Raw genomic sequence first — 27570 nt, forward strand, 5'->3', positions numbered from 1 at the left:
CCCGGAGACGGAGGTGAGGAAGCAGAGACCCTCCCAAGTCAGACAGTTTGAACGATGCAAGTGCGTGCACAGAACAGTCTGGGAACGACTTTTCTGTATATAGGGCAGTGTCTAATGGAAGATCCTCTTGTCCTGAGCCGGACACTCATATCAGGCAGAGCTGGCCGCTTGCAGGCAGTCCTCCTCACCCTGTCCCCTTTGCCCAAATCCCACCCGTTGCTGTGAGCGGGGGCGTGTGGGCATCCCCGACGTGGCGGGGGGGGATCGCTCTGGCTGCCGGCTTGGTGCGGGAGGGGGGTGCCGAGGCTGGGGAGAGGGGGGGCCGGGGCTGTGGGCAGGGCCCGGGCAGATGACGCCGGGTAAAGCCGGCTGAGAGCCTGCCCAGCCCCGCCGCTGGCCGCGCACCCTCTGCGGCCGCGCAGTCGGGTCGGGCGGGCTCCAGCAGCCGGGCAGGATGGACGTGGCCGTGGACTGGTACCTGGTCGTCCCGCTGCTCTTCACCGTCCTGGCCATCGTCCTCGCCTCTGTCTTCGTGAGACTGCGGAGAGGCGAGGGGGAGCGGCCGGCGGAGCGGCCCCGGGAGCCGGCGGCGGCTGAGCCGGCGCGGGAGGGCGGCCCCGGCTCCGGAGGCGAAGCGGCGCCGGAGGGAGCAGGACCAGCCGAGGAGTCGGAGGACGAGAGGGGCCGGTTGCCGGTAGAGGAGGTCGGAGCGGGCGAGGAGGAGGAGAAGAAGAAGGAGGCGGCTGTTGAGCAGCGGGAGGAGGCGGCGGATCCGGGCCCCGCGGCCGAGCCCAGCCCCGCGGCGGCCGAGAGCATCATCCCCCGGCAGCCGCCCGCCGAGCCCCGGGAGCCCGGGCGCCGGGAGGATGCGGAGAGCAAGGTAAGGCCGGCTCCCTGCGGAGCTTCTCCCGGGGCCGCTGGTGTCCCCGCAGCCAATGTACCCCGTTTTTCCCCGTGTCCCTTCCCGGCTGCCTCCGTCCCCGCGGGAGGAGCTGGTGGCCGGGCGGGAGCGCAGCGGTCGGGTTTTCCTCTAAAAGAAGAGATGTCCCGGCAAAAGCCGGGGTCTGCCTTCGGATGGGGACAAGCCCGTTGTCCCCCAGCGTGGCAGCAGTGGGGGGCGTGTTTCGGGCTTCTTCCCACCACCACTCCCCAAGGAATACTCTTAAAAATAATCAAGACAGCGAAGGTTTAAGGGAAGAAAGTGCTGGTTTGTGTGAGTCTCTCCTGTCTGCACATCCAGCCCCTCCGAGCCTTTTCCTTCTCCCAAGAGCTCATCCAGGTACTGAGGGTGTTGTGTGTGTGTTTATTCTTTCTGTCTGCATCCTCTTTCTGTGAATTGCCGCAAACTGTCCCCTTGCCAGCGCAGGGTTCCCTCAGCTGTCCCTGGCCGGCTGTCCTTGCCTGCCCTAGGGGAAGGGACTGGCTTCCCCCTCCCTCCCAACCCCAGCAGGACGCTGGCCCCAAGGTCTGACCCCTGGTTGAACTGGGAGAGGGCGGGGGGGGCAGCGATGCCTATAAATGCCTGGTAAATCCTCCTCCAGCACCAGATCTTGTTTAAAAATAAAAGAGTGACCCAGTGTCCATGGGAAGAGCTTGCTCTGCTCTTGCCCGCCTCAGATGTGACTCGGTGACAACCTGAGGTGCCTGAACTCCCTGCATTGGTTGTTTTCTCCCACCCCAGCCCTTTGTCCCAGTGAGGGGAAGCAAGTAATGGGGTGGCTCAGAAATCCAGGAGTGATGCGTCGCCTGTGTGCAGGCAGCACATTTTGGGTGGGGAGCGCAGGCCTGGGACCCAGGCGCCTGCTGCCTATTATTAGCAGTATTTGTAATCCTCAGCGACTGTATCCAGGCTGCTGGGCAGTGCACAGACAGCCCTCGCCTTGGAAAGCATCACACTGACTCACTGGATGGCCTTGGGCAAGTCCCAGGGGGTTATGTACCCTCCTCCTTACCGTGATGTTCTGCAAGGCGCAGGGGTGAGCCCTGAGCCGCTCTTGGGGCTGGGACGTGGCTCTGCCTCCCTGTGCTCCTCCTCACCTCCCCGTGTAGTTTCTGAGCCTCAGAGCTCTCTCCCTCCCCTTCCCAGCACCCCTTGGCCATGGATATGGCTCTCAAGCAACCCCTTCTCTTATCCCAGCATCCTAGACGCCACATCTGTCCCTTTGCCATGTGATTTATTGGTGACTTTGAGTAGCAGGATCTTTGTTAAGCTGGAGAGCCCCTGGGCTGCCATTAGCTGACTGGGTTAGCTCAGCAGCAAAGCCGGCCACCCAGCCAGAGCTGCTGTGGGGCCCATGGCGCAGCCAGCACTCTGTGATGCAGTGCAGCACCTGGGTTTCCTGGTTTTGCTCCCTGCAAATATCCTCAAAGTTGCTTTTTCCTCCTCCTCCTCCAGTGCTGCTGAGGCCAGAGCCCAGCAGATGCTACAGGCAGGGATGGGACTGGCCTTGGGCAGAGCAGCGTGTTGCTTTGCAGGCGGCTGCTGGTGGAAACCATCCACATCAAACCCATCCTGGCCGGGCTGAGGCTGCAGCCCCGATGTGACTCAGCAGACGAGGCTCCCAGACACTCAGCTGCGGGTTCACGGCAGCGTCGGGGCTGCTGCAGGCTCAGGGCTGCTTAGTTGAATGGGTACATCAGCAAATCAGCAAGCAGGGGCCTGTGCTCAGCACTCAGAGAACTTGCTTTCATTTTATATATATATATTTTTTCCCCCCTTCTTTTCCCTCCTGTTTGCTCAGCTTGTACTGCTGGTTCAGATTCACTGCAGCCATTAACCACTTGACCAATGTGCTGATGGGTGAACCTGCTCAGGGAGGGCGGGTTTGATGGCTGGAGATACGCACCTCGCTGCCGCCTTCCTTCTCTTCTCCCTGCCCCTGCAAACCCGCATCTGCTGAGCACCCTGAGCTGGGGCAGCCCGTCATGTGCAACCGTCTGCTAAAATCCATGTGGGTTGAGGCTTCAGAACAAACCGTTGCAGCATCGTGCCCATGGTTAGTAAATGAGCAGGAAAAGGAGCCCAGGAGTCTTTGTTTCTGTTAACTGCCGGTAGTGGCCCCCATCACTGCAAAAAAGTTAATTAGTGTGTCGCTGTCTGTTCTCATCCCCATCCTCAGCTTGTTAACGGACGAGGCAGCGCTGTCAAAGCGATCCCCTAACAAAAAGCTCTTGGGTGGGAACTGCAGCGTCGCTGGGGCTGCTGAGTCTTGTTCTTGCAAGAAACGGTCAGAAAACATCAATTCTGTAATGAGTATTTCTGTTGTGGAAATGGCAGTGGCAGGACAGGGCAGGGGTTTTAATGGCGGTGCAGAGCTGCTGCTGGGTCCTGTCCTGGCCAAGCTGCTCTGGAGATGGGGAGAAGGCAGTGCCAGGCTCTGCCTGGCTGGTTTGCCAAGGGTTAACCACAGCTGGTGGCTTCAAAGGGAGAAGTGGGTGACAGTGGGGAGAGAGGGGACAGCTCTGGGGGTCATCTAGCAAGGAGAGGCCTTGCTCTTGGAGGTGCCCAGCTCATCCTGGCCAGGGAAAGTTCTGCCAAGCCTGCCTGTCCAGGACACTGTGCTGTGCTGTCACCCTCACAGCAAAGGCACTAAGGGGGTGTCACCTGCCTGTTCTGCAGAGCTCCCAGCACCTTTCCCCTGTCCCCCTCACCCCCATCTGTGCCTTCCTGGGGGCTCCCAGCACCCCTGGACACATCAGACAGCAGAAGTGCAAACCACCCAGCTCTCCGCAGAGACTCGCTTTAAATATAAGAAGTCAGCCTCTCCCTCTCTAGTACGTCCTGCCTGCTTCCCTGTGCTGCAGGGGAGCGGGTGAGTAATTAGTCTGGCTTTAATTGGCAGGTGTGCAGGCTGCCTCTGCACTGTCACAGGGCTGGGGCAGGAGCTCTGTGTCCCACAGCGTGGTGGGGAGCGACACAGGGATGTGTCACCCCTTGTCACAGCCTTGGCAGAGTCACGGGCCCCTGCCAGACCTGTAACCACTCGGATGTGCCCCGGCTGTCACCCAGTGCGGTCTGTGCTGATAACAAGTGCATCGTCTCTTGCTGCGTCTGCAAACTGGGAGGCAAGGCAGGACGTGTGTGTGTCCCTCCCCTGCATCCCAGCGTGGGGTCGGAGCATGGGGCTGGTGCTGGGGCACGGCGTGGGGCATGACTGAGTCGGGGCTTTACATTGTGTCCCCTCCAGCGGGAACGGGAGGTGGGACTGCTGCCCAGTCCCGTCTGGGCTGGGAATGGCCCCAGGAGCCTGCCCAGAGCCGGGGTGCTGCTGGAGCAGAGGCAACGAGGACTCCTTGCCTTCGGAAGTGCCCCCATGTGAATGGCTGCCGGATGAGGTTTGGAGGCGAGGGCAGCCCCTGCTTCCTGCCCAAGGATGCCGTCTGGCCCATCTGTGGCAGGAAGAGGTGTCCCGGGCTTGGTGCCTGTGGTGTTTGCTTGCCTGAGGCTGGAGGAAAAAGTGGGAGCACCACAGGAGCCATGTGGATGCAATGCTGGGGGTGCTGATGGTGCTCCAGGGATGGGTGCTGCTGAGCCAAGACTCCTCACGCTCTGGTGACATGTGCCAGCACTTTGCTCATCAGACCTGGCACCGCCTGAGCCCTCGCAGGGGGCTGGATGTTCCTGGAGCTTTGGGGGGGCTCTGGCTGCCTGTCTTTACCCACAGCAGTGACGGGGGGACTGGTGGGAGTGTCCCCTGCTGTCACCCCGGGGCTGGCGGGACACTGCCTGGGGCAGGAAAACTGCTCTTGTTCTGTAGCAGCTGCTTCTCTGGCTGCTGGGAGGATGCAGAGCTGCGGTGGTGGGGTGAAAGGGAGCTGCCGGCATCGCAGCTGCTTTGCTTTGCTGCACTCTGACCAACATTGTTATTTATTCTTTTATTTTTTTTTTTTTTAAAGACTTCTTCCTTCCCCTTTTCCTCCTGGCTTTTCTCTTTCTGGCTGTCTGTCTCCTGTCTGCTTTCTTTCCCTCTTGCAATGTCTTGCATCAGGCTTGGAGCAGAAAGTGCAGCCATAAATGGCAACGCGCAGGGCCCAGGAGTTTAATCCAAGATAATTTTCTCCCCCAGCTTTGCAGCCCAGGATCTTCCCTTTTCCCAGAGCTGGAGTGGGGCACTCGTTTGTCCCCATCCTGCCCACTGACACCAGGGCTGTCCCTAAGACAGGGGGAGGAACACACCAGCCCCACAACCTCCTCGCGTCTATTCTGAGAAGGGAAACCTGGAGGGGTTTGTGCCGGGGATGGAGGAAGTGGGAGAAAATGGTCAGAAATGAGCTGAAAACCAGGCGACATTGTGATGGGGAGCCCGGCCTCTGTCTCCCATAGGGCTGGGAAGGGGCTCGCATGGTGGCAGAGCCACAAGGGAGATTTTGGGGGGACAACACGAAGCTCCTGCCTCTGAACCATCTTCCCCTGAGTGACTTGGGTCCATCTGTGGTCGGTGCTGCCCATGCCCAAAGCGTCTCTGGAGGTCTATGTCCTCGCCCCGCGCTGGCCCGGAGCCCCTGCTGCCGCAGTCAGCCTCGCGCGGGCGTCTCGCTTGTTGGCCACGGAAGCTAAAGGGCAAAAGCTTCTTTCTGATGATCCAACAAATGCTTCAGCTCTAAAGCCAAGCGCTGCCAAAAGCCAAGACAGATGTATTGCTGCATTGTTATTTAAGGTACATGACTTGTTGGGTTTTAACCCTGCGGTGGTTGGTTCCTGGGCTTTGCAGAGCCCCTGGCGAGCTGTGCAGAGGTAAGATTTGAGTGCAAGCAGGCATGGGATGTGCTGTGGAGTGGGCTGGGTCCATCCCGCCCGTGAACAGGAGCTGGCAGGGAGTGTGGGGCACGTTCCCGTCCCCGTGTGGCCTCGGGGCCAGGCAGCTGCTGCCGAACACGTCCTGTTGCCGATGCCGGTGGCAATGTGATCTTTGTTTGCCGCAGCAGCTGGGCTGGGCGGCTCATGTCAAGTCTCCTCCAGATGCTCCCGGGTAACGATGTGCGTAGTCTCGCTGCAGTGCTTGTTGTTGCCCTTGTTTTCTTTCTGTGGGGAGGCTTTCTTGGTCAGCGTTTAACTGTGCAGAGATGCTGGCTCACGGGCTGGTGGCCATAGCATTTGTGTCCCTGCTTCTCCAGCAGCTCCTGCTGCCCTGGGCCATGCTTCCTTTGCTGCTCACCGCTCAAAACAGCCCCCCTGTATGTGCTCTGGGTTGTGCTCCATGCAGAAGAGCAGTGTCCAGGGTACCATTAGTGTCCTTTTTGGTTGTCAATTCTCCCAGTGCTGCCTCAACACCTTCCCCTTCCATTTTCCAGCTGCAGGACCCTTCTCGGCTCTCTCAGAGCACCCCATGGCCAGGACACGGCACCCCTTGGCTCAGCTGCTCTTGCCCCATGGCTGCGAGGGGAACCGGTGTAGCAGCACCCGCTACCCATGGCGGGCTGAGCCCTGAAATTTGGGGCAGGCTCCCTGGGGGTGTCTGGATGCTCTGGGTGGGGAGGGCTCTCCCCTCTTCCCCGGCTGGCAGGGGCTGTGGGTGCAGCCAGGCTCAGAGTGAGAGTTTTGTCCCTCCCGACTGTTTTTCAAGCCAGCCTGGAGGCTGCTCCCAGCCCAGCGCTGGTATTTTGCTGCAAGGCCAATGGACATGATGTCCCTGCTCCCTGCCCACGCGTATCCTCCTCCACGGCTGCTCTCCTGGCACAGAGGAAAAAGGTTCAGCTGAGATGTGTTTGGGCTGGAGAGGGCAGGGGAAGGAAAGCTTTGCATGGAGGTCAAGATCATTTGGCTTTCCAAGCCAACATGGGGCTGAGAGTGCAGGGAAGCCCCAGCTCTGGGATTGCAGTGCAGGGACAGGGGTTTCAAGGGGGTATTACCTGGTGATGGAGAAGGCAGCTGGCAGAGCAGCCCCTGTGAGTGTTTACAAACTGAGCACACAGTGTCCTTCCTCTCCTCTCCCCTCCTGCCAGCCCTGATCTGCTCCATCAGCTGAGCCTGGTGCTGTCCAAGCTGTTCCTCCTCACCGACAGCTCCTTATAATCACAGATGGTTTGGGTTGAAGGGACCTTCCCAGCTCCCCCAGTGCCACCCCTGCCATGAGCAGGGACATCTGCACCAGCTCAGGTTGCTCAGAGCCCCGTCCAGCCTGGCCTGGGATGTCTCCAGGGATGGTTCATCCACCACCTCCCTGGCCAACCTGGGCCAGTGTTTCATCACCCTCATTGTAAAAAAATTTCTTCCTCATATCCACCCTGAATCTCCCCTCCTTTCATTTAAAACCATCCCCCCTTGTCCTGTCACAGCAGGCCCTGCCAAAAAGTCTGTCCCCATCTTTCTTATCGGCCCCTTTTAAGCACAGAAAGGTACAATAAGGTCTCTCTGGAGCCTTCTCTTCTCCAGGCTGAACACCCCAACTCTCTCAGCCTGTCCTTGCCAGGGTCCCTGTCCTGTGGGCTGGGGCTGCCACCGAAGGCAGCTCCTGAGCACCAAACCCTGGCTCCAGGGCTGGGCACTGGAGGTCTCTGGTGTTCTCATACCAGCAGCTGTGCCAGGGCTTGGCACATGGATGGGTGGCAGCGTGGGCTCTGGTTCTGGGGCTGCCGGCCCCAACCAGAGATTTATCCCTACGTGCTGATGCTGTCGGGGCTGGTTTGTTGGGCACGGGGAGGGCTCGGGGGCGTTTGTGCTCAAAGCTTCTCCCTCTTTGCAGATACCAACTGTGGGTGCCTCATCTGGGTCCAGCCCTGGGCACACAGGACCAGCAGAGGATGGAGTTGGCCAGGCTGAGCTTCCCAGCAAGGCAGAGGTGCGTGGGACGGGGAGCTGGCACAGTGAACCGTGTGCTGGTGACCCTGCACAGGTGGGACATCGTCCTGGGGGAGCAGTGGCTGTGGATGGGGCAAAGCCTGTCCACTGCACTCACCAGGGTGGCGGATTGGTTGGGTTTTTAATGGTTGAGTCCATTTAAAACAGAAAGAACCAGTTCTCCAGGTGCAAATGTGCCGCTTGGATGTGCGGGGAGCGATGCCTGGCTCCTGCTGGGGGTTGGGGTCACACCAAGGCAGCCCGGGATGGCTCTGGGGGTCACACAGCCATGGCTGCAGGTGCCAGGGAGCCCAGACAGGGACATTGAGGCTGGGGCTGTGGCATGGGGCAAGGGAGGTGCTGGAATCTGCCTCTGAGCCACCCAAGCAGAAACATGTTGGGCTGCAGCGAGTGGGGGGTTCCCAGCACGGCTGTGGCACAATGCTGCTGCCTGACAGCCTGGCATCCCCAGCTGCTCCCTCTCCATGTTTCTTCTTCTGCATTGGAGCATAAATATTTTTCTTCCTTGAAGGTTTGGCACCTAAATTTCCTATTTGCTTCCACTGTTAAATGCCCAGAAATTTTCAGTACCTAATGCTTGGGCAGGGAGCAAGTTAAAATATGCCTTTTTGTGCCAACTCCTGAAGGGCTGGGTCTCCCCGGGGGCATTCCAGCTCATAGGGAGAGACAGATATGACAGGAAACCGCTGTCCTGGGGTTTGTGGCTGAGCCCCCCCTCCCTGAGGCTGCTCCTTTGGATGCTGCCCTGCTCCCAGCCATCCCCAGGGGAAGCCCGTGTGTCCGTCGGGAAGTGCCCATGTTTGGAATTGTGGCCTGAAATAGCAGTGGCTTCAGGGGGCGGGGGGGTCTCACTGGCATGTCCTTCTGGGGAGCCCAAGAGGAGGGTGGCGAGAAGAAGCCAAATGGCTCTGAATAATGCACATTCCTCACCGATGACAAACTAACCTAGTTCTGGTCAGGGCTGCATACCACGCTCCAGCAGTTTATCTGAAGCTGGGCGTTGCAAAGCCTCCGATCTGCGCAGGGTCCTGCTTGGACTGTCATTTCCCTTGGGTTTCCTTCACCCCGACTTTTCCCATGTGCTCAACAGCGTGGCAGCTTGCCAGGGTACCTCCATGCTCCTTCCCCAGTCTTTGCACACCAGGCCCATCGCTTCAAATCAGATGCACAGGACTGGCGAGGATGCAGGAGGATGGGTTCTCCAGGGTGCTGTTGAGCTCCAGGCTCAGCTCAGGAGGTTTGCAGCCGGGGTGCTTGTTGCTGCATTTCGTGGGAGGAGGGCATGTCTGTTGAGGCACTGCCATGTGTCCCTGCCCTATCTCCAGATCTGGAACGCTGTGTGTACCACAAAGGGAAGGAATCTGGGCTTGATAAAGCTTGTTGTAACTTGTGGGAGGCAACCCCAAAAATGTCTAAAATTGCTTTGCATTTAAAAAAAATTTAAAAGTGCTGTTTAATTGCTGTTCAACCTGTGCTGCAGAGATCAGCTGTGCCACCACTATGTGTGGGCAGGTGGGTCTTGGAGGAACAAGGGGCTGTGGGTCTGTGGGCAGGAGCCAGGGATGTTTCGGGGGGTTGCTGCCAGAGAGGCTCCTGGGGGTCCCAGCACGATCCCCCCAGCACTGGCTTCCACCACTGGTCCCAGCTGGCGAGTGCTTGGCTTGGCCCGTGGCTACACGGTGGCTTTTGCTGGGGACCCACCTCCTCGTGCTGGGACGGTCCATCCAAGCCTGGCCTGGGGCATACAGAAGTCCCCTCGCTTGTGGCTGGGTCCCTTGTACAACGCCAGGCTGGGTGGGGGGCATGGGGGATGCCAGCCCAGGAGGATGCTCAGGCACAAGACTCTGCCTGGAGGTGCCAGGTTAGCAGGAACTTCTTAAAAATCTTAATATTCCCTCGATTATGAGGAGGTACTTGCAGTTCATAGCATTTGGTGGGGCTGCAGTAAGCAAGGCCAAATCCCTCCCGCAGACAAGCAAGAAGAAAGTGAGTTAATGAACCTTGCTCGTTAGTGAGCATCTTTTTGGCTTATTCTGTGAAGACGACAGAGAAGGGTACCCAGCCCTTGCCTCGCCAGCTCCTGTGGGCTCTGGTGCCCTGGCCAAGAACAGGTGGTTTAGCACAGCACCTTCTCCTCACAGCTGCTTCATTTTTAACTCCTCCAGGAAGAAGATCCGGACTCAGAAAATGAGAAGCTGATGGTGAGAGAGCCAGAGGATGAGGATGAGGATGGTGAGTGTCTAGCAAGCCTGCAGCGAGCATAGGGATGGGTTTGAGGGGCTGAAGCCCCTAGTGCTTGGGGATGGGTTTCTTCCTCTTGCCAATGCAAAGGAGATTCCTACTGAAATACAAAGGGGATTCCTAACCTGGCAGCAGCCTCTGTTTGCTCCCCAAGCTGCCCTTGGGCTGTTTGTCATGGGGTAGCTTTGTGATGAAGCTGCCCCAAAAGCTCCTTCCTCACATCCAGGACGATCTCCAGGGGCTTTAGTCAGAGCCGTGTTTAACTGATTAGCCAATTAGTTGATTGGAAAATGATTAATTGTCTAACTGGGTTGACAACTGCTGTGCTCATAAGACAATGAAACAGATGGTGCCAAGCAAGAGTGTGTGTCTGAAGGGGACTCTGCTCTCCCAAGCAGCCCCTGAGATGTTGGGGTGACCCCAGGAGCCTCTGCCCGGGGTGGCCGCGGGCAGCAGGAGAGCTTGGGGTGTTCCCCCTGCCCTGCCCCACTTTCCGCTTGCCCTTTTTAAGGCGCTGTGTGGCAATCCCCTGGCTCGGAAGGATTACGCCTAATGCCACAGAAAATCAAATTTTAATCCTGGTGCCATGCCTGCAAGGTGGGGGAAGCGCCTTCAGAGATGGGGCTCCCAAAAGACGCTTCTTCCACCCCGTTAGGCTTCCTTGCAGCACTGCTGATTGGGGATGTTACCACGTGAGATTTAAGTACCTGGTTTGAGAAATGATGGACATATCCTGACATATGGGTGCTCAGTAATGCTGCTCTGCCATGTCCTGCATCCTTGGGCTCAGCCCTGTTTCAGGGATGTTCCAGCACTGCCGTGTATCACCTCAAAGCGGCTGTGGCTCAGGATCAGGTGATGATGGTCCCTGGCCCCGAGTTGTGGCTGATCCAGCATCCTCCTTCAGCACCTCCTGCAGACAACCACCAACTCCTCTCCTGAATTGTTCACACCATTTCTGAGGTGGTTTATAACAGATGAAGTCCTGGCTCAACCTGATGATGAAGAGGCGACAGCATGCAGCTGGGAATAGCAGCAGCGCCCTGGCTTTGCTGGGGAGAAACTTTCCTCCTTCCTTCACCATCTCAGTCCAACTCAAGCCGCTGAACCGCTGCCCGGCAAACCCACAGGCAGAGATTCACCTCGGGCAGGTGGGGATTGTGCAGACAGTCTGTCACCAGCCTGGGACAGCGGCCAAAGCCACCAGAGCAGCTTCTCCTGGTTTGGGGGAGCTGGCAGGGAGGCAGCAGGTATTTGCTGTGTGCACAGAACAAGCATTTCAGAGCAGAGGTTTGCTCGAGGGGCTGCTCTCACCCTGCCAGCCCAGGGTCACAGCACTGGCAACGCCAGGGCAGAGAGATGAAAGACAAATGTTTTCTTTAATATGAACTCACGGAGGCTCTGAGTAAGTAGGTCACCTCATATTTCTGTAGTCCACGCGAAAACCCGGCCTCCCCTTCTCTGTGTGTTTCCTGAAGTTTTGTTTTCAATCTGCAAAGAAAGTTCCTGAGCTCGGAAAACATCTAGTGGTTTCCAAAGCCGCACGCTGGCTCCTTCTTAACAACAACACGTAGGCAGGGAGATGTGTAGCCTCCTCACCTCCCTCTTCCCTTATTCTTTTCTGGCAGGGTGGCAATTAAACTGCCCTTTTTGGGACAGGCAAAATCCCAAATCTCAATTTACTTAGCAGAAAACCACGTAAGGGAAATGATCTTAATTATCCTTGAAATCAGGCGAGCTATACAAAGGTAACGAAGCGGCTCCTGCTCTGCACCGGGTAAGAAACAGGATGTTACACCCTCTATTTTTTTTCTCCTTTCTCCTAATATCTCCCAAAGCAGCAGCCAGCTGAGTTTTCTTTCCATGCACTTTTACAGCCACCCAAAGGGCTGATAAGCCGCGGCATTACTGTTTGTTTCCAGCTGGCCAGACTTGATTATCTGCCAGTACGGAGGGTTTTCCCACTGAGGGAAGTGGGATACGGCCAAGCTGAATGTTTGGCGCTGCAGGATAGGAGCATGGGGGTGCTTGTGTTTGGACACATGTGAAGATGCCAGGGAAAGGATTTGCTTTGTTGTTCCCCCGGGAGCCCTGATGGCATTTCGGGATTAGAGAAACGCTTTGGATCAATAACTGCGCAGTAATCCAGCAGGACTTCCCAGGGAAGATCCCCAAGATCAGGGATGCAGAGAGGTAGAGAACAAGGGAGGAAACATGGGTATCTGCATGGAGGAGGTTTCTGTTCAACTCCCAGCGCACCAGCATCGCTCCAGGCACGCTCCATATGGCGGTGGCAGTGACCTTGCAGCGGTCGGCACGCTCGGTCCCGTACCTGCCTGTGCAGCTTTGTGCAGCTTGTTTTTTTGAGATCTCAAGTTTTCCCATCTATAAAATGAGGCCCTGACTTGCCTTTTGCGTGGGGGTCCCCAAGGTCTGTGAGAGCCCTGGCAGCAGCTGAGTGCACGGGTTGGAGAAATTGCTAAATCAAGCAGTTGACTGTGGACAGAGGGAGAAAATCCATAAGGGGAGTATTGACCGGAAAATAAGGGGAAGCTGCTGATGCTGAATCCTGCTGGGTACAAGAAAGGGAGGAGACGAGCTGTGGGGTATTTTTCATTCAGGCAGGTGGAGGAAGAGAGACTGTCATGGATATGGTGCCTGCAGTAGCAGCGGTGAGGATGGGAAGGGGCTTTCTAGGTGGCTGGAGATGGGCAATAGGTTCTGTACAAGCTGGGGCTTTCTCTCCTGCTACAGAAGACAGAGTTTCTCTGCTCTTGGGATCTTGCTGGTGCTGGGAGGTATCATCCTGGTTATTTGGTTTGTGGATAATGTGCAGTTTTTCAGGGCTGTAACATCATCTTTTTGTGATCCCCTTAGAAGGATCCCCAGGGCTCTTAGGATGGGTGGAAACAGCAATGCTAGATGGTTCGATGTAAGGCAGCTGAGTGCTGCAGTCCTTGGGAGATAAAGGCTCCCAGATAAACAGCCCACAGATAACCAGTAAAGGCAACTACTCAACACAGCCATTCTTCCAGGGCTGCCCTTTGGATTGACCTCCACTCCTGTTGTTTTCTCCCATCTGTAGGAAGATAAAGCAGGGGGAGAGGTTTTTAAAAAGCAAATAGTGCTCGAACAAAATCCGATTGGAAAAGGATCGGCTTTGGCTCAGAGTCCCTGAGCTTCGGTGCTCTAATTAGCACATGGCTGAGGCTGATGAGCTGGGTAGGAGAGCACCCAGGCCTGGAGAAGGAGACCTCAGTGTCCTCTTTAGGTCTATTGGCTGGTGACAGAGGGATGTGGACCCAGCTGTGTTGGTGCTTCTGGGTCTGCCTTGGCTTGGCTTTGTTTGCAGCCCCGGGATTTGCAGGGTGGCATCTCCCTTTTTCACCAGCTTTGCCAAGGGCTGCAGGAACGCTGCTGAGCTGCATGGCCAGGACAGCTCTGCTCGTGCCACCATCCATGAGTCCTAAGGGTGGGAAAGGGCCCATGGACAAGGAGATGGAGAGAGAAGCAATGCAAGTCTGAAGAGGAGAAGCAGAAAATGCTAATCAGGGCAGGATTAGCATGTCTTGATAAGCCAAGATGGGCCTGCAAGGCTTTGAATCCAAAGAGCGCGTTAGCATATGGTTCCTGTGCTGTAGGATTTACTGGTATCTGCTGCCAAGCACGGCTGCTCACTCCCAGCAGTGCTCGCTGTCTCCAGTGCTGGGGTTCCTGCTCTCCTCCGGCCAGCAACACCTTGGCTCTCCACCACAATCCACACAGCTTCCCCGACACTGCCCAGGCTTTCTGAAGACTGGAGCTGATCACAGAAGTATCTTTTGGGGTGGCCGTACCATTTAGGGTGTGTGTGTGAGAGCAGGGATCAGTGAGAAGCTCGAGGGAACGAGCCCACTGCTGTTGGTCAATGCTCTCGGGAGGTCTCTGGCTCATACAATCTCTTGCTCCTCTTTGTCTCTCCAGCTGCAGATGAGACGTTCTCTTTTAAATACAGTCCTGGAAAGCTGAGGGGAAACCAGTACAAGTCAATGATGACCAAAGAAGAACTCGAGGAAGAACAAAGGTGAGTTTTCTTTTTCTTCTTGCCCAAGGCCACTTGGTTGGCATCCTCTCCAAGCAATCTGGCTATGTTCAAGACGTCTCTGTCCCCAAACTACCGTGGTAGCTCAACTTCTCATTGCACCGTGGTCCAGACCTCTCCCATCCAGGAAGACTTGAGAATAAAAGAGAAATAAAAGAGAAATAAAGTCACACAGATTTAAGAGATGAAGACACTGTGGCCCTGTATACTCTTGAAGCTGTTCAAGCTCCTTCTCTTGATGCTTAGACCAGATTTCCCAGCTGATGTGAGCTGGTGTAGTTCCCTTGATCCCATTAGTACCACGTCGATTTACATCTGTTGAGGACCTAATCTCTAGCTACTTTGCCTCCCTTTACCCTGTGGATGGCCTCCAAACCGAGGGCATGGGCATAGCTCAGAGATACGGGGGCAAAGCAAGTGAGCGTGGAGCTTTAGAGTTCACTGTGACAGGGCTAAGACTGGGAATGTCCGTACCAAGGGCTGGCTCCTCAGCTCTAAGTCATGGTGGGGATTTGCCAAGTTGTTGGCTTGGTAGAGAAGGAGAATTATCCACCTCACGCTTCTTGCTAAAGATTTCTCCTGAGCTTGAGCCCTGTCTGAAGAAAGGAAGAGCCTGTGTTATTACCAAAAACCAACCTTTCTAGCTCAAGATTTCCCAGCCTATACAAGGGAAATCAAAGCCAACCTTCCACCTTGAGCTGCAAAGCCCTATCCAAAGCCAATAAAGTATGATCCTGCTGCCAAACCTGGCCTTGAGGCCTCCGGGCAGCATCTCCAGGTTGCTGGTGGCTGGGCTGGCCAGGCTTTGTCTCCATGGCATCAGCAGGGCACTGCGGTACACAGTGTAAACCCAGAGACCTGCCCTTGCTGCCGTCTCCTCGCTCTGGTCCTGGGGGACATGTGGATGGTGCATGGGGCTCCATGCAGGTGCCTTCACTAGCCCAGCCTGCAGTTGTTTTCTCCACATCAAACCCAGCTTTCTTGATGAGATATCTTCTTTTTCTCCCCTGGCTTCTGGGCTCCCAGTTGTCCTCAGCTCTTGGGGTTCACCTGCCTTATAGCACTGCTAGGAGCAAAGATCTGCAAGGGCTGAGGGGTCAGTGATGGAGATGACCTCTGGTTTCCTCTGGCACTGGGCTGATTCTGCACTAATGGCATCGGGAAAATGTTATTTTCTTTCTTCATTTTGTTATATCTTTATCTGCCTAAAGCCCACAACCTGTAACACACTAAGCAGGTCTGTTAGTGTAATTTTGCACTTAGGGAGAGTGGTCATGGAATGAACCGAGTGAATGCAAGTGAAACCTGTGAGGCTCAATGGGAATTGCTTTTCAGGATCCTGCTAAGCACCAATGCAAAAATCTACTTGGAGGAGGAAATTCGAACCCTGTGCACCAGCAGCTCCATCCAAACCAGCTGAGCAACCACTGCTCTGGTTTTCAGGGCCAGGAGTCCTGTAGGGCTGGTTCCTTGGTGACAATAAATGCTCCTGCTGTCACCTGCCTGGAGATGCTGAGGGGACGTTGCCTGCAGACAGCAGTGGGATGGGGGCTTTGTACTCAGGACAGTAGAACCAGCTCCAGGGTGTGGTGGACCTTTCCTGGGCATGTGGGATCTCTTGGGTATTGCTGCTCACACCTGTTTGGAGCAGTCCTAGGACTGATGGATAGTGTCCCTAGGACTGACGAACAGCGCCTTGGGGTCCCTTGGAGGGTCTCTGCACCTTTCCACACTGAGAGCTACCAGAAGATGTGTTTTTTCCAACTGCTCCTTTATTTTCTTCTCTCCCATATTTGTCTTGTTAATTTCTTCAAGGCAGCTTTGTGAATATTTTTTGTCTTGCTTGGTGAATGTTTTTGTCTTGCTTTGTTGCTGGCTTACTCTTCCCCTCCCCTCCAAATCTCCACTGCGGCATCAGCAGCTTTTCATTTCAGCCTCGCAGATGCTGTAAGGGCTGGGCTGCTGCCAGGTAAGCGCCCGGGTGAGCTGAATGCAGCGGCTCAGCCCAGCCCTGCATCCTTCTTCCTCAGCCATCCCATCCCTCTCCCCAACTCCATGCACCCCGACCGTGCTGCCGAGCTGCTGTGACCCAGGTTTTGCCACCTTTATGTTGCAGGATTGAGCTGACTTCTGATCTCACATCTCTGTAGCGAGTACCTTAGGTCCTCGGCCACAAACATTCTTGCAAATCTTTTTGGTAAGGACGCGCTGTTTCTTAGAAGTAGTGGTATCACTGATTACATCTGCTAATGTGTTTTTATTTTGGTTTTTCTTTGCTTTTCGGTCTCATTTTCTGGGGGAGGGTTTGTTCCTGAGCTACAGTTGACTGCCTGTCCCACCTCCCTCCCCACCGGCCTCCCCCTTCCCTTCTCATAACAGATTAATGAGTTCCCTCCCCTCTGCCTCCATCTCGCCTTCCATGAGCGCTCCAGGGGGAACAGGGGCTCTCACATCTGGATGCTCTCCTCTTCCCTCTTGGACGCCTGAAGCTGGACATCCCATGACCACTTCTGTTCCCTGATTTGGAAAATTAGGGCTGCTGAGTGAGTAGGTAGTTAGTCCTAAGGTGTGTAGCCAAAGCTATGTGGCTTAGTCTTTGCTTTTAGCCCTTGTCAGCACTCCAATTTTCCCAAGATGTTCCTGTGTGAAATGGGTTGTGAACAACATCCCCAAAAATGCATGTGGGTCCTCCAGACCCTTTTCAGGCTTCTTGTTGTGGTGATCAGTAGTCCATGAGGCTTAATTTGGGGACCCCTGATTTTAGAAAGCTACAAGACTTCAGACAGGAAAGGATGGGCAGGCAGTAGACTGGTTTATTTAACCAAAACCCCACTTCTGCTCTAACCTGCATCGCTCCAGAAGTTGTGGTTGGCTTGCCTAGTATTCACTGGAGTCTTGCGGCTTCAAACTGGTGCTAAATCTGGACTAAAAGGGGAAGGAATGTGACCTTTACTGAGTGATGCAACTTCCTGGTTACTTCAGTCTTAAAAAATAAAGGGACTTCTCGGTGCGGGAGAAGGACAGTAAGTCTAGGTGGCAAACACATCTGCTGTCCTCGATCACACCTGGTGGGTCACCAGGACTTCCAGAACAGAAGCACATAGTGTTTGCACCCCTGGGGTGGAACAATAGTCTGGGCAGGAAGGGGAAGAATGCAGGGGAAGGATGCAACCCTTAGTCAAGCCAGCACAGCATAATTCCCAAATCCTTCTCTTCTCCACCTGAGGCGTTTGGCCATTGATTGCCCACTGCAGCTGCCATGGTGCAAAGCACTAGTTCAGGCTGAGAAATAGGACGTGTAGCGGTGCAGCTTGGCCCTGTTCAGATAGGGATGAGTAGTGTAGGCATGAGGCAGAGCCTGCAAGGACTGTTAGATGTTGCTGGACTGGCTGGGTGCCTTGGGCAGATGAGGGAAGAAGAGGAAGCCTCCCCAGCATGCTTTCAGGGCCTGGCTCGCATGGATGGATTGAAATGGTCTCTGCCAACTGCTTTTTGAACCTCTCTTGAGGTTGAAAGAGGTTAGTTGGGGTTTTTTGCAGTTAGAAAGGAGTATGCTCAGGACTGTGGTGATCACTGACAGCTGCAACAAGGCTCCACTCAAGACAAATGATAAAACAATCAGGAGAAACAACTGCCTTGGGACTCTGCATTCAGTTCCATGAGGCAGAGCAGGTCATGGCCAAGTCTGTAGGACTGAGAAGAAGGTAGAGATGGCTTCCTAGTTTATTTGGCTGATGGGCTCAGTTCCCACAGCCAGGTGACCCATTCCAGGGGCAAATTCTCCTCCTGCTTCCCAGTCCTCTTCTCTCATCTCCTGGCTTTAGGGAATGGCAGAGAGGAGGGACCTATCCTGCACCAAAGCAGGAATGCAGCTGTGGCTTGAGGGAGAAGCATGCTGAAACTCAGTTTTGAATGAGACAATGCTCATGACGACAACCGTGGAGCACACAAGGGCAGGAAGCAGCTGCAGGGGTTTAATGACCATGTTGACAGACCTTCATCTATTTCAAACATCTCCATTACTGGTCCTCCAAAAATAAGTGGGCGGATGGGGCCGGGGGAAGTTGCATTTCAGGAGAGCTCCCATCGGCATCTGTCCCTGTCCACTCCCTGCATTGCCACCATGTAGCCCTGGCGAGCTTGCTTGCTCCCCACTCTCCACAGCATGAGATCTGGGCCTCTGTCTCCTCCCTTCTCTTCTGCTAACCTTCACCCCAACCAGTGGCTTTGCTGTCCTGTCCAGCATGGTGCTTCTTATGGATGAGGGAAGCTGGTAAGTTTGGGCTTTCTTTGGGCTTTTATTATTTGTCTGCTTTTCATCTTCTGCAGCATGATAGTCGTCCTGGGCTGAGGGAGGAGGAGTAGCAGCAAGGGACCGCAAAGCCTGGGGCTGTGGGACTGCAGGTCAGGCTGGCCACTGCTTCACTGCGGCCACCAGCCGTGGGGATGGCAGCCACCATGGGCAAGGCTGCGTGCAGGAGGCATGTTTGCTTCCCACCTGCCTCTTGTAGGAAATGGGTGTTGTGTGTTTGGGGGTTCCTGCTGAGCTCCTCCTGCTCTGATGCTCGTTCTGCAGGTGCCAGACTCCATTGGCATGAGGAGGGAGTCTGCTGGTGGCCCAGTGCTGTTCCCTGACTCCACCAACTCCCCAGGGTAAATGTCCTGTGACCTATGAGATGTCAGTGGGGTTAAGCTCTGGCCCTATTTATAGAGCATCTGATTGAGTCATGAGTCCCCAGCAGCTTTAAAAGCTGAGCAACTCAGGATGCCTCCCTTGGAAGTCCTAGGGGACAGGGAGGCCAGGAAGCCCCTTTCCTACCTCCTCTCGTGTCCCAGAGATGAAACCTTTGCAGGTTCCCCCGTAGCCTTTTGCAGGGTGTGAGTCTCTGCCGCTGCCTGGGATGAGATTTCAGACCAGACAGTGACTCTGCTTTGAGCCCCTGGGCTTTTTGTTCTTTTGGCTCAGGTCTTGAATTGTCCCAGCTTGTGGCTGCTTCTCTGTGTCTCCCTCACCCAGCGCTCACAACTTGTCTTCCTCTGCTTCTGCTTAATCCCGTGCGGCATGGGCAGCTTGCCATTCTCTATCCGCTAACCCTTGGAGCCTGGCTCTGCCTCTTCTGTGGCTCCCGGCAGCCAGGGGACACCGAGGGCTGTGGGGAATCGGGGCATCACGCCAGGCTGGGTGTCAACTGGTAGACAGAGAGCTGGAGCACAAACACTGAGCGATGGAGGAACATGCAGACTGGCCCATCCACGGCTTTCCCCTCTGCTGCGGTGTTGGCTGGGGGGGTCAGGAGTGTTGCAAAGGATGGACACATGGCTGAGGGAGGTGATCGTGATCTGGAACCACCTTCCTGACTCTGCTCTGGCCTTTTTGGCTGTTTCTGCTGTGGATGGGAAACGTGGGAGGCATCTGTCTTGAAACAGCAGTGAGCAAGGTCAGTTTGGGGGTGACACAGTCCCCAACCCCACTGACTCCTCACTGGTCTCTGTCCTAGAGGTGATGGGGCTTGTGCTCTCTGGTCCCACAGGCTCTGGCTTTCTGGGTGTTCCTGAGCAGCAGGTTGTGTGCATCTTTCATCTTTTCTGTCCCACAGGAGGAATTTTGGATTTGTGTTGATAGAAGCTCCCCTTAGTACCTCTTACTCTCCCACTCTTCTCTTGTTCTATGCACTGACTGTCTCTCCCTGTTCTGCACTTAAGTCCTCTCTCTCTGTGTTTTGCCTCTTGGCCAAAGCAACTGGCCCACTCTTTTGGGGCCACCAGGAAAACTTAGATTTAGTATGTCATCCCTTGTGTGCTCCCTGCAATACCCTGATCTGGGCAAGACTGAGTTATGGCTGCTACCAGAAATGACATAGCAGCTGTCCCAAGGGTAGAGAAATGCGAAGCGGTGGTGATGGGACTTGTCTGGAGCCAGATTGCTATCTGCCCACCTTGCCAGGATTGCAGACTGGAGGGCTGAAGCCTCTACCAGGGGAAGAAGCTGGAAATGCTTCACACTTTTGAAAATCAGCTTTCTGAGTAAAACTGTTCCTGAAAATGGCACATGCAATTACCAGAGCTGATTACAGCAAGATGCTCCAGGATCTGCTTGGAGTGGCTCAGGACTCCTTTGGAAAGCTATAGTCTATGGGTGGGCTACAGGATGTCCTGATCTCCTGCTGTGGATTTTGTGTGTGTGAGGGGTGGACAGTGCCGGGATGCTGCCTGCTCTCAAAAATGTGCAGCCCGTGCCCTTGTGCCAGTGCCGTGGCTGAGTTGGAGAGAGGAGAATGCTTCTGAGGCTATCAGGACACCCACTTTCCATGCTTCAGGAGAAGCATGATCTTTTGAGACCTTCAGTACTTGAGCCTCCCTCACAAGCTGGGATCTGCCTTTATCAGAGCTCCTTGTTCTCCGGTTGTTCCTTGCACAGAACCATGTCCCACTGACAAATCGTCCTATCCACTGACCTGGCCCTCTGCTGGGCCCAGAGCAGAGATGTTTGGATAATCTATATCTGAAGAGAGGATATGAGCTTCCAGCAAAAGAAGAGCCTGATCTGGTTTGATTAATGTGCTGCTGGGGGAATGCAGGCTGACCAGGCTGATTTCATCCTCCAAGGTGAACGGAAAGGAGGGAAGAGCCAAAGATAAGCAGTGGCTCACAGCTCTCAGCCTCCGTCCCAAGCTAATGAAATCATTCAGGCTCCATGGCAGCAATGCCAGAGCTTCTCAGCCTGAGGGGGTTACACGGTCCCAGTGTCCCCAGTGACGGACTGCCACGTGCTCTTTGGTCTAATCCCTCTCACAGCTTGCTCCAAGAGCAGAAAAGCATATCCTTGTCATGCACATGGATCTGATGAGCATCCTCCAGTAAGTTCATGCTTGGTTTAAGATCTTGTCACCCCAGCTGTCTGCTTGGCCCTGTCCTGGAGGTGAGTATCCCTGTGAGGAGCTGCCGGCTGCGACTGAGCCTTGTCCTCCCTCCCTGACATCTTCCATCCCTCCTGCTCCACCTGCGCCATGCTGGCAGGGACCTCTCCTTCTGGGCCCCTGTGGCAACGAGCTTATGCCCTCACGCATAAAATCTGATTACGCTTGCGTGACTTGAGCGGGATGATCCGATCCTCAGCGCTGCGGATCCCGCAGAGCGATTATCCACTCCAGAGCATTTCTTTTCTTTGTCCTAATGGGCTGGCACTGAGTTACTTGAGTAACCCTGGTCCCACGTCATGCTTCACGCTCCATCTCCCGTCTGGGATCCGGGTTGCCGGCTGCACTCGTGAGCCTGCTGGAGAAGCTGCAGCCTTTTGCAGAAGAGCGAGGCAGAGATGAGGCTGTGACTTGCCTTTGTGCTGTGGCCAGCAGGAGTAGGGGACTTTCAAATGGGATTCAGGTGTTATGGGCAGTGAACCCTGTTGAATTTGGGAGGAATTAGGCTGGGGCACATCTGTGTGTGTTCGTAAGTGTGGTGTAACTTCCCTACACCTCAGTGCAGGTCTCTGTGTCCATGGGCAGCTGCCCAGCCCACTGTTCAGTGTGCCCCATTGGGCCAAGAGAGATGCTGGGGAAATAAGGACAGAGGTTCAAGCTGAGAACAAGGGGCCATTTTTTTTAGCCCTGACTCTGCTAACCACATGCTGCAAGAACTCAGGGAATGCCTGGATGTTCCCAACCATAAAATACATCCAATCATCTCACCTTCCTTTCCTGGGGCATTGGGGGAGCTTCCTATGAAAAGGAAGCTCCATGATCTGCAGAGAGTCTTGGGTTTTTTGCCTCCTTCCCTCGAACAGACACATCTGTAGGAAGATTGAGAAAGGTCGAGCTGTTCAGGCACACTGCCCTGTGAAACCAGTGCTTGGTCCTGGCTCATCTGGCTGCAGGTGGGAGGAAGAATCTGGGCTGGACAAGGGTGCCAGCTGCCCAGGACAGTGAGGCAGCAACCCCTGGAGCTAACGAAGGCTTCCAATTAGTTGGGCCTCTTCAGCTCTCATCAGTAGGTCAGGAGGGCTATAACTTCGACTTGGCTCCAGACAAGAGGATTTGCACCTCTGATTGAGTTTCAACTATCCTGCTGCAGTTGATGAAGCGAAGTGCCTCTTCCTCAGAGGCACAAGGTCTGCAAATAGCAGCTTGTTCTGCCCTGAGGTGGGAAGTTGCCTTCCCCAACACACACTGTTTTCCTCCTGGTCATTGATGTGGTTAATAATGAACCAACCTGAGGGGTGAAATGACTGAAATTATTTCTCTTCTCTCCTTGTTTCTCTTTGCAGAACTGAAGACTATATGAAGTTGTCCCTAGCCTCCTCCTAAAGGCATCCCTTGGCATCTTTAAAGGCTTGAGAGAAATACCAAAACCAACCAAACACACCCATAAGAAAAATGCATAAACCCTCAAAACTTGGGATCCCCTTTCGGTCTGAAGTTGAGTTCTTCAAAAACTTCTGTGATACCAAGTTTGAGGAGATCCTGTTGTGTGGCTCCATGGACTGGGGCTGGGCCCAAGCAGTGACATGAGTTGTGTTTGGGGGACTGGGATGTCCTAGGAGATGAACCTTCCTCCCTCTCCCCCAAACAGAACCCAAATTGGACACTAAATCTACAGCGAGTCTATTAGTTGTGTTCATTATCATGTATTAGGCCTGCCAATAAATCTGTGTTATTTTATTGAGAGGGGCGAACCATAGCTCTTCCCCCAGACCAGCCTGGACCTTATACCAGATTATCCAGTTGTTTCTTCCTGGGGTCAAACTCCTCTTCATTGCTGGGGGGTGGGAACTGCCTATGATTCCAAATGTTGCACAATGCTGCTTTATTCTGAGAGGTGGAGGGACAAAGTGGGGTCCAAGAGAGGGATGGCAGATGGTAGCTGGACTGACTCAAATTTTGCTTCTGTAGTGATTTTTGGCAGAGAGCCGATTCCGTAGGTAGACAGAAGACTTGAGAAGTGACGAAGATTGATAGTTTAGCCGTTCTGCTTGTGGTGGAGGTTTAGGAGACCACACTTTGGCTGCTGTTAATATCTGGATTCTCACTTTTCCCTACTCTGGTTCCCAAGAGGAGAGACCCAAGGAGGTAGCTATGGCATCAGGGGTTCCCTCTGGCTCAGGATGAGATTTTGGGGGTCCTGGAAGAACCACCCTCCCCATTCCACTGCCTGCTTGCTGTTGCGGTGCCCTCTCCTCTTGCTAGCTGTGTGGCTTGTCCACTGGAGCCGGAGCTCAGCGTTGCTCCTCAGCTCTGTCACGTCTAGACGACAAATCCGGCTGGGTGCGTATACCTGCTTCACACAGAGCAGGTTTCAAATCCAACCCAGCTGGTTTGGGAGGGTGAGAAGAGGGCCTGTGTCCCCTAACGATGGTGTAAAAACACCAGGCTGGGTGGGGATGTGTCCTTCGAAGTTTCTCACTGCAGGACAACTGCCTCTTGGCTAATGCTGCAAACATATCAGAAACCCAACAGGCTGCTTTTGTTTTGTTTTGTTTTTCCTTTTTGATCCCTATGCAGACAATACTTGAAACCTTGTACACAGTTGTCCTTTCCAGCGCCCGGGGTTGGCAAACTCTTCATAAAAGGGCTCATTTAAAGAACAGCAGGAGGCTTCAACTTTACAAGAGGCTGGTCTGTCCCTTCCCAGCCGACAACTGCAAGCGTGTTCGGTAGTTTGCATAAAAATTTAGGCACATCTGGACCCCTGCTTCAACGTCCCGCTGGTACAGCCGCTGTCTCCCCTCGGTGCTGGCTGGCTGACTGTGTCCCGAGCACCCAACTATGCAAAGAATGCCTTATATACATTGTGTTTAAGTTACATGGCAATATGTACATCGAGCAAAGTCTATAGTTGAGTCCAGATTTTTTGCTAGTGGCAGCAAGTCAAGCTATTTCTTCAACTCAAATGGCTGTCTGGGTATTTTTTACTTTTGTTTGTTTAGGTTGTTTGTTTTGTATCTGATGGTGGCTCTTATACAAAGGACTGTAATTCTAGTGGCTTGAATCTGTAAAAATTGCCTTTGTTTGGTCCAATAAATCTTTGAATAGTTTGTTTGTTTTGTCCTTGTCCTCCCTGCCTCCAGCAGCTTGTAACATCTTCCTCAAGAGATTTGTGTTGAAAATCTGGATTTTGGGTTAGAGGTACATTCTGCCCTCCTATGCCTTTTGTCCCATAAATGGTTCCACTGGTTTCCTCAACAATAGAGTCAGACCAGTGGCAAAAGGCAGGGATTTTCCCTTATTTCTGTGGGAGCAATGTGGTGTTGCAGCAGGATCCTGGTGGAGTTTGGCTGCGGAGCCATTAGCAACATTCCCAGTGCAGAGCACTGCCCAGGGTTTCAGCTGCCATGAACATGCTCACTGCCCCAAACCTTCGGTTAATCATCAAATTATTGGCCTGAAATGTCTGCAAAAGAGCCTACGGGAGTTAAGTATGCAAATGCAATTGCCTATCAAGAAGAATTAGGCTGCTTTGAAAATCCTTAATTAATCTATTTTGTCAGAAATAAGTAAAATCCTGTTTGACCTCCTGAATCCAAGTAGTTTTGAGGACAGCGCTGATGGGAAGAAAGAATGATTTTACATGTGAATGGGGTAGGTTGGATCTGAAATAATAATTAAAAATACAACCTGGAGCAGTACAAAGCTGCTTTACAAGGTCACCTTTGATAGGAGAAGCTCCTTTTTAAAATCAGCTTCGTGTTTTTGATGCCTTACTCTTCCTTCCCAGGCACTTTTCTCTCTTTATCTTTGTTTTGCTCTCTCTTTGCTGTAGATTATGTAGCGCAGAGGAGGAACAGCAGTAACAGCTTTGTTTATTGTTATTATTATTTCTGTTTTTCAAATGCATGGTCATGCTGTTTAAAGTCGAGGGGAGAGACAAAACACATTGATGTTGCACTTAAAAAAAATTATGAGTGAATATTGTCTCTGATCTTGATTTTGGAGGTTTGGAGACAAGGAAAGGGGCCTTTGGGGAGCTGAAGGTTTCAGCAGCGTTAATGCCTGTGGAATAAGGAGCAAGGGATGCGGCCCTGTGTGGAGCATTCCCAGCTGGTATGCATTTCAGACACGTGATGCAAAGCTCTGTATTGAATTTCTCCACACCAGACTGGAAATGTGCCCTCTGGTGCCCGGCGGTGATCTAAAATAAAATATTGATCGCTAAGGACTGCGCTTCCCTTCCTCTCGTCTGGAAAGGGTGGCTGGATGCTATTCGTGTAAGCACAAAACATCACAGAAGAGACAGACAAACCCAGGCGCTTGTCAGCCTGTGGCCAGAGCTTTTGTAACCGAAACATCCCACATCGTTGTCAGGATGCGTTTGGCCTTAGGACCAATTGCATTTTAATTGCAATAGAAAAGAGCTGGCAAATGAACTTTCTTTTGCCAGGATCTGCCTTGTTTTTTCCTGCCCTGCCTGCTGCAGTGGTGCTGAGAGGACATTCTGCTCCTGCTTCTGCAGGGGCTTAGTCCAGCAGAGGGGAAAATGCAGAGAGAGCCCCACTCGGCAGGAGCTCAGCCTGCAAAGGCTCCTCTGCTTGTTCCTATCTCCTTCCACTGATCTTGTTCACAGCATGGTTGTTTCTGATGTCTTGATGCTGTCGTCTCTTCCTTCAAGCAAAGGTTGTGTCCTGTTTTTTTCCTGTTGATAGGTATTTCTACTCCTCCTGTTACTGGAACAGCTAATAGCTTGTCCACACAGGACTTGCAGGAAGTTAACGAATGGTGCACATTTAAATGGATTAATTACAGTGTATTAAAGCCCTATGCACAGCCCTGGCTGTGATGGGGACAGAGGACTCTTGACAAGGTGACAATGTGGAAGCAAAAGCCACAGTCTGTCTTTCTAGCTCAGGGCGAGTCTAAAGATGCTAAACAAGCAGGAGGAGCTGGGATTGCAGCAGATCTGTGCTCTGAGCTGCTGGGCTGTCGCTGAATTCTGGCCACACAGTCAAGCAGGGGCAAAATGAGCCTTGAAGTAATAGAAACTTTCTCCCTCGTTACAGCCATAAAGCACCACAACTTTTCCTCTCACACAGGACAGTGGGGTGTGAGGTGTGAGACAACACTGCAATCTGATCCCAGTCGGGCAGGAGTCTGGCAACAAGAACGTACCAGCACACAGCCAGTCCTGGCCAGAGCCAAGATGCACATTCAGTTTCCCCTAAAAGAGGATTTTGTGGACAGTTGCATCAGTTCTTGAGCTACTTGTGAAGAAATGACACTCCTGTGCTGATCAGCCTTCTGGGTGATGATCAGTAGATGTATGGCCAATATAAGCCCTCCTATAAAGCTTCCCCAAATAAAGCCCTGTGACAGATACCAATCTTAATGCTGCAGCACATATGACAATGGTTAACTGCTTCAGGTTAGAGAAAAAACAGAATATCATCTGCTATGGGCAGAAGGGAGTTAATAATCTACTCTGGGATTTTCTAGGGAGGGAAATTTGAGCTCAATGGTCCCTGGTCAGCCAGTGCCCACACAGGGATCACCTCAGTGCTGGACTGGCCGCATGAACCCATCTCATCATTTGACATTGCAGACGAACTCTCAAATCCAAGCAAATTTCTATTTGTGCTCTTATCTTCCAGTGGCAGATTAAAGTCATGTCCACACTGGTGGTCTGGTCTCTATTTTAAGTTAGGGTATGCATTTAAAATGCAATAGCTATTCCTGAGTTACTCTGTGTCTACATAAGCTCATTACAGAATGAAAAGACACTGTGCTGATGAAGCTTAATCCAGTTTCATTATGGAGTCTGCTAAACTGGGACATGTTGGTCTTAAGAAATTTCACATGTCAAGTTGTCTTGAAGCTTCGAGCCTAAATAACTCCCAAGGAACTCCAAAGCCCATGTTAAACCAGTCTGGTTTATCTCCACATTTAAAGAAGCACTGCGAGATGAGCAGGATGGTTGGATAGATGGGAAGGTGGAGGAAGGAAAGGCAGGGGCTCTCTCTTTCTTATCTCACACAGGCAGATTTCCCGCAGCCAGTAAGGCTTGTGAAGTGACTCGCCTTTGCATTTATGTTTTATTTGACCTTGGTGTTGTTGCTCAAAGTGCCTTCTGGGGACTGGCTATTCCTACCTCTCCTTTTCTTCTCGACAGGGTTCAGAGAGAGCAGCTGGCTGCCATCTTCAGGCTCATGAAGGAAAAAAGTGACACATTTGGAGAGATGTCTGAAGGAGACATGAAGGAGCAGCTTAGACTGTATGATATATAACCTCGCAGCCAGTGGAGACTATGCCCAAAAGTCATCTTGGCCCTTACGCAGGACACTGGAGGCTGTAGTGCTATAAAGGTGTTTCAGTAGTTATTTTACAGTTCCATTTAGTTTTGCAAACACATATAGGCCTGTGATATGCATTTCAAAAGACTTGTAATTTCTCACCCTCTTTATCATTTTTCCTTTAAGAGCTATCATGATACTTTCATCTCATACAGAGATTTTTACCTCCTTCTGGCT

At 53.4% G+C, this 27570-nt stretch overlaps 1 protein-coding gene across 1 annotated transcript; it reads left to right on the forward strand.

The window, feature by feature from the left end:
- Positions 1-454: 454 nt before the first annotated feature.
- MXRA7 (matrix remodeling associated 7) lies at positions 455-27327 on the forward strand (the record flags this gene model as incomplete). The annotated part of the gene is made up of 5 exons (XM_080356270.1): positions 455-880; positions 7683-7778; positions 9964-10030; positions 14003-14102; positions 27213-27327. 5 exons carry the CDS (start codon positions 455-457, stop codon positions 27325-27327), a joined length of 804 nt encoding a protein of 267 aa, XP_080212396.1.
- Between the last annotated feature and the right edge of the window lie 243 nt (positions 27328-27570).

This window comes from Nesoenas mayeri, assembly GCF_963082525.1.
Source record: "Nesoenas mayeri genome assembly, chromosome: 19".
In the NCBI taxonomy this organism is placed as follows: Eukaryota; Metazoa; Chordata; class Aves; order Columbiformes; family Columbidae; genus Nesoenas; species Nesoenas mayeri.